Raw genomic sequence first — 6,880 nt, forward strand, 5'->3', positions numbered from 1 at the left:
CAGGAACGGGCTCCCCCGCACTCCTCTCCCTTCCAGGGAGCCCCACGCCTCGGCCGTGCAGTGCGGCCGCGCGTGCGCCCGGGCCCCCAGCGCCCTCGCCTCCCGGTTGCCGTGGGAACCTCAGAGCACCACAGCGCCCGAAGACGCAGCAGTGAGCAGTACCAAGGCCAGAGCATGGAGCTGCCAGACCCGGTCCGCCAGAGGCTGGGAAACTTCAGCCGGACCGTGTTCAGTGACTCCAGCCGGACCGGGCCGGAGTATAACGAGGGTCCGGGTGAGTGGCAGAGGCCCAGCACAAGACGTGTGGCCCTCGGAAGACCTGGCGCGAGTTTTGGAGCGGCCAGATTTTGCCCAGACCTAAGATGGCGGTTTCGCCTTCAGGTGGTTCTCCGCAGTGCGGGAAGCTCCTTGGAGGAGGGGCCAGGCCGAGGGATGGGGCTGAGATGGGGACCAGATACCCCGGCCCCGTGACCCAGCGGTTTCCGGGTTGATAGTGCTGCGACCTGGCCGGCGAATTGCAAGCGGGGCGGCTGAGGTGGCGCCGGCCTTCCTCAAAAAAGAATATAAAAGCCGCCTTCGCAGCCCGCGTCCGGTCCCTTGCCCTCCGAGAAGACTGAGAAGGCCGACTTTGCTTTTCCTCTACGGCATTCGCCCTGGCTTTTCTGGCCAGGGTGGAGTGGAAACAGCCCAGGCAATCCCTTCTTTCCACTTACTATCCCCTACCCCAGTAAAATATCTTTTCCTTTTCTCCTTTCCTAGCAGAACAAGTACTTTCCACCACAAGTCCATTTTCTGGCAGAAGACATGGAAAGAAATTTTATTTTAAACGCTATCCAGTACAGAGTGGCACCTGCCACTCTAGCAACGCCTTCAACAAAACTCGCACTCTCCCTGCCTTCTCCTTCCCATCCCCTATTTATACTTCTTGCCCTAAATCAAGTAACAAAATACCACGATGCTACATCCAACCTGACAAGTGACAACGCAGTTTTCTGCAAAACAGTTTCCCTCTCTTAAATCATGATAGACAACATACTGTCAACCAAACCCACGCAGCTTTTATCACTGAACTGTGCTGGGAAATAGAAATCTTTTCCTCTTGCTTGGTTTAGGGATTTTTTAAAGGGGGCAAAGAAAAGTCATTTCCCATCGTTTCAATTTTTCACCCTGATTACTTGCCTGTCCTCTCAATTTAGGCCTGGTCTTGATTTAAGATGTACAGAGAAAAACATAATGTGAAAAATTAGGTTATTATGTTTTTGATTCTAAAGCCAAGGCACTAAAATCTGATGATATAAAGTATCAGGGGTTTTCTGTAAAGGGCCAGATAGTAAATATTTTAGACCTTGCAGGCCGTAGGTCTCTGTGGCAGTCATAGGTAATGGTAATTGAATAGACATGGCAGTGTTCCAATAAAACTTTATTTATGGACACTAAAGTTTGAATTTCATGATTTTCAGTGTCACAAAATATTATTATTCTTTCATTTTTTTCCTCAACCATTTAAAAATGTGAAAAAACATTTTTAGCTCACTTGCTATACAAAAACAGGCAGCTGGCTGGTAGTTTGCCCACCCCTGATTTATATTACATAATGTTTTAATTTAAATTCCGTTTACAGAAGTCAACTTGTACTTTTGCAGAATTTAGTAAATTCATGTCTTGTGCTTTCAAGGTTAATTTACATATTAACTTGATTTTCAACTGCATGATGGTAAGTTTGATCTGCTGAAATACAGACATAGCATAACTCTTAAGATGCTCATGTACAAAATTCTTAACTTCTTCACAAAATTTGATGACAGTGTTTGCTCTAAAGGTATTAAAATTTTCAGCTTAACTAATTTATCACTATTTTTCCACATTTTCTTCCTTGTGGATCTGAATTAGGTTTGATTATTTGTACTGTAATTGCAAGCGTGTATTATGACCGCAGCTGACCAAGAGTTGTACTATTGTTATGAGAAAATCCTAGGCAAGTGAGTTACCTTCAGATTTAACAGACTGTAAGAATGCATTCCTTTATCAGTGGTAATTTAATAAATGGGTGCAAGCAAAAGTAGACATAATAATCAGGGATATTCTTGGAGCTAAAGGAAAAACCTGGCTGTGAGAGACCATGACTATCTTATATTTTAAAACTGTTAAATGATAGATATAAAATACTCAGATGCGGAGAAAAAGACATAAAAATCTGTTTTTAAGAAATTTATTTTAGGGGCTTCCCTGGTGGCACAGTGATTAAATCTGCCTGCCAATGCAGGGGACACAGGTTCGAGCCCTGGTCCAGGAAGATCCCACATGCCACGGAGCAGCTAAGCCTGTGTGCCACAACTACTGAGCCTGTGCTCTAGAGCCCACGAACCACAACTACTGAGCCTGTGTGCCACAGCTACTGAAGCCCACGCGCCTAGAGCGAGAGCTCTGCAACAAGAGAAGCCACCGCAATCAGAAGCCTACACACCGCAACCAAGAGTAGCCCCCTCTAGCCACAACTAGAGAAAGCCCGCACACAGCAACGAAGACCCAACACAGCCAAAAATACATAAATAAATTAATTTTAAAAAATATTTATTTTAGAGCCTTTGTAAATTCTTTCATTTAGAGCAGTGGATTTCAAAATATATACCTGCTCTTAAATTGTTGGAATTTAGTCAAATTTAGGATGCATTTGTAGGGCCCAATTTTAAAAATCAAATTCTTAATTTAGGACCCTTCTCCCTTATATGAAAGCAAAAGGTACTATGTAATCAGCCTTAGATAAATGAAACTCATGTATCATGAATGGCTACACTGGTAATGCCCTTATAATAGTATGTTTTCATTCATTCATTAATGAATTCATTCTTTCTGCTTATGCATATTTGTTATTTTCCATGTGTAAAGCAAGATGCTAGGTTCTATGAGGGCCTCAAATTTGGGTAGAACGTGGTCTGTGCTTACAATGAGCCTGTGTATAAGTAAAAGAGAAGGAAAAAGGACTCATATTTATTGAGTGCCTACTAAGTGCCAGGCATAGTGCTAGGGTGAAGTAATTTATATTATCTTTAATCTTCACAAGCAACCTGTGAGGTAATTTTAATGTTACTGTTTTACAGGTGAATAAATTAAGGCTCAAAGAGGTTAAATAATTTAGTCCAAGTCTGGCATCTAGAGTTCTGAGGGAGTTTGGGGAGTTCCGGGTTTACTTGGACTCCAGAGCTCATTGTCTCTTCAGTAACCAGATTGTGTCTCAAGTGAGGGGAGTGTGGCTCTTTGCTAACACTTCTTACACACAGATTAGAGTGATAAGTACCTAGAGGGGAAAGAGATTTCTGCTGGAGTGGGGGAATGGGATCAAGAAAGGATTTATGGAAAAAGTGGCATTGAATTGGATATGAATGAACAGGTAGGATTAGGATATGCTGAAAAGGGGTGTCTGTTTAATTATAATTTGGGGAGATTAGATTTTGCATGAGATTAGTTTATATGTGAGAGATTAGTTGTTATGTATTTTATGTGTTCATTTCATAGGCTCTTTACACAGAACTCTACAAAGGAGGTAATGATTATTATTGTTATCTGTTCAATAGGATTCATATTGATATTCCACATTTAATTTATACCAGTTGTATGCAAAAAAGTCAGCAGACCATAATAGGAAAATGATAAAGTAATTGAAAAATGTGAAACATACCCCCAAGTAGCCAACATAGGAACTAAATAGTATTATGATGACTATTTCCTTTCACTGTCAATGATTATAAATAGGCTTAAAATTTGGAGTTTCGTTAAGCTGCTGCTATGGTTATTAATTCTAAGGAACTAAAGGACGTATAGGGCAGAGACCAGGGTTAAGAGTTTGTTCCATTTCTCTCTCTTTCTTCCGTAGATAATGAAATGGTTTCCAGTTTGGCATTGCAGATGTCACTTTATTTTAACACTTATTTTTTCCCACTTTGGTGGGTGAGCAGCATTATGATGCTTCAGATGAAGGTAAATCTACACTTTACTATTTCTGCTGAGGTCTCTTCTGCCGTCCCTTGTTACATTGTCAATAAAATTAAAGTTCTTCATATTTTTTTTTAATCTCAGGTCAGTCTTACTATATGTGAGATTTTATGAACATGTTTATTTTTGTTTTTTTAGTATTCAGTCTTGCCTGATTACTACAAATTCATTGTGGTCACCGTTATCATCCTAATAACCTTAATTGAAGCGATCAGGTTGTATCTGGGCTACATGGGGAACCTGCAGGAGAAGGTAGGCTCTTCTTTCCTTTCTCTCAGTGCTACCCATAAATGCAGTAAGATTTTCCTAACAAGGAAAAGGCAGTGAGATGTGGTGGAAGGAGCAAAGGCCTGTAGTTAAGGCCTAGCTCCAACTTCACCACATCTGTCACTGTGGTCTGTTTGCTTAATCTCTTGAGCCTTGGTTTCTTCACGTATAAAATGGGGGAAATATTTACTTCACAGGTTTGTTAGGATTAAGTAATTTATATAAAGTACCTGAACATAGTAAACACTTAAGAAGTGATAGTTTTCCCTCTTCTCACCAGTCTTGAAAATACTTGGTCAATTAAACGTGATTATTTAGATCCTGAATAAGAGAATGGGGGAAAATGATAAACTCATTTCCTCTGCAAGGCTCATGTTTTCTGAATCATCATGCTGCCTAAGCATTTACAGTTACCAGAATTTAGGGATAATCCCTAAAGATTTCTGTGTTCCTTCAGGCCCTTCATAAGGGCCTGTCCCAGCCTGTTGCACTGTATTTCTTGCTTTTTCCTAATCCAAGCAACCATTCCAGGTGATGTGTTGTTTCCCAGTCATACTCATTCCACATCTTCGCTTACTTAAGTTCTTGCCTCTTCCTCCTTCTACCCAACTTTAAAAGCCTACCTCCTTGAATTCTATCTTTTACCTACCCTACTTACCCTCTTGTCTTATTTCTTGTAGCATTTAGTCTATAATGCTAAGTGGTGCATTTCATTATTCACTGTAGTATTCTAGGACTGTCCCATAAGTAAGTTTTCTCTTCCAGTCTAGACTGTAAGTTTTCTGAGGACCAGGACCATGTTGTACTCCTTTTGATTTACAGAGCTCAAAATGTACGTTCACAGTAGAGCCATCAAGTAGTATCACTTGCTTATTGATAACAAACAGAAGACTGTACTTCACTGATCTGATACTCATCATGTGTGTCATTGCAGGTTCCTGAGCTGGCTGGCTTTTGGCTTTTGAGCCTTCTATTGCAGTTGCCTTTAATTCTATTCTTGCTCTTTAATGAAGGCCTAACGAATCTGCCCTTGGAAAAAGCAGTACATATCATCTTCACTATATTCCTTACTTTCCAAGTTGTTTCAGCATTTCTTACCCTAAGGAAAATGGTAAATCAGTTGGCAACTCGTTTCCACCTGCAAGACTTTGACCGGCTCTCTGTGAGCAGAGGAGACATGAGAAGAGTGAGATCCTGTATAGAAGAGATTTGACCGAGTGCTGTTGAGTGAAAATCTGAAAGATCATTCTGGAAAACTGCAGGAATTAGGGAAACACCAGAGGGCTAGCACGAGAAAAAGGATAAAGCAAGTGTTTTGAACTGTATGCTCTCTGGCTCTGAAATTCCAAGGTTGGGGGCAATGATAAGACTATTTGCACATCACATGAAAGCAGTAAATCAACCCTAAAGCCTACGTGTTGTCTACCTGATGTCAAATATCTGAAACTTTTTGTTGTTGTTGACTTTTTCAGGTGTGTAAAAACCTGTATTGGTGGCATTACATCTTTACTGTAATATTTCTAGTTAGTACCTATAACTAGAAATGTGTATATTTCTTTTAATCTTGTTGGCTATCTGTGTGTTGGCAGTATGTCTGAAGCATGTGGAAATGCTTGTCAGTACTCCGATGTATTAGACTACATTTGTAAACTAAGACACCAAATTTTCATGTCTGCTAGGGTCTTAGCTGTTATACTAAGGTTAAGAAGAAAACAGGTGGATTATCATGCTATTTAGGAAATGTTTTTATTCTAAAATTGTTACTTTCATAAAACCGTGTTCAGGGACTTCCCTGGCAGTTTGGTGGTTAAGACTTTGCCTTCCAGTGCAGGGGATGCCGGTTTGATCCCTGGTCGGGGAGCTAAGATCCCACATGCCTCACGGCCAAAAAACCAAAACATGAAACAGAAGCAATATTGTAACAAATTCAATAAAGACTTTAAAAATGGTCCACATCAAAAAAAATCTTTCAAAAAAATAAATAAGTAGATAAATAAAACCGTGTTTGGTATTTATGGCAGTGGTGTGTAAAATGTCTTTACAATAAGGTATAAAATATTTATGTTAAAGTATCTATAGGAATCATTCCTGTCTTGTACAGTTCTTTTGGGCTGTGGGTTTGTTATTTTTATTACAGAGTTTGCTTGGGTGTATCTGAACATTATTTTTAAGTGACTGTTGGATTGTCTTAAGGGATATAATGTTTTCTGTCCTATAGGGAAATGTGCCTTTATAAGTAATGTATTTTACTGAGAGATAGTTGTAGCTACCTTAAAAATCATTCTTTCTAATCTTCCTGTTCTGTAATTCATGCTTATTTTAGGATTTCCATGCTGTGCCTTATACATTCTTATATTGCTTAATTTTTGAAAATTTTTTTATTTCCCACTCTTAATCACACCTCACCAGTCTATTTATGCTCTTTCTATTATTATATATAAAGTTCAGTCAAATTTTTCTACCCCCATGCACTGGCTGATTAGCCTTTCCCCTATACCAAAGCTGTCACTAGGTATATTCCAATAATTTGAAATTCAAAATAGAATTCTGTTTGGATAGTTTACTAAAACATATTTGTTGCATTTGTTTCCAGATAGGAATAGATGGGTGAGTTTATAAGAAA

The 6,880-nt window shown here is 39.7% G+C and overlaps 1 protein-coding gene across 1 annotated transcript; it reads left to right on the forward strand.

Annotated features, from left to right (window-relative positions):
* Positions 1-174: 174 nt before the first annotated feature.
* TMEM17 (transmembrane protein 17) lies at positions 175-5,470 on the forward strand. Its single transcript, XM_007464128.1, has 4 exons — positions 175-274; positions 3,872-3,975; positions 4,129-4,242; positions 5,192-5,470. The coding sequence occupies exons 1-4, from the start codon at positions 175-177 to the stop codon at positions 5,468-5,470; spliced, it is 597 nt and encodes a 198-aa protein (XP_007464190.1).
* The last annotated feature ends 1,410 nt before the right edge of the window (positions 5,471-6,880 follow it).

Source organism: Lipotes vexillifer, unplaced genomic scaffold (assembly GCF_000442215.2).
Source record: "Lipotes vexillifer unplaced genomic scaffold, Lipotes_vexillifer_v1.1 scaffold311, whole genome shotgun sequence".
In the NCBI taxonomy this organism is placed as follows: domain Eukaryota; kingdom Metazoa; phylum Chordata; class Mammalia; order Artiodactyla; family Lipotidae; genus Lipotes; species Lipotes vexillifer.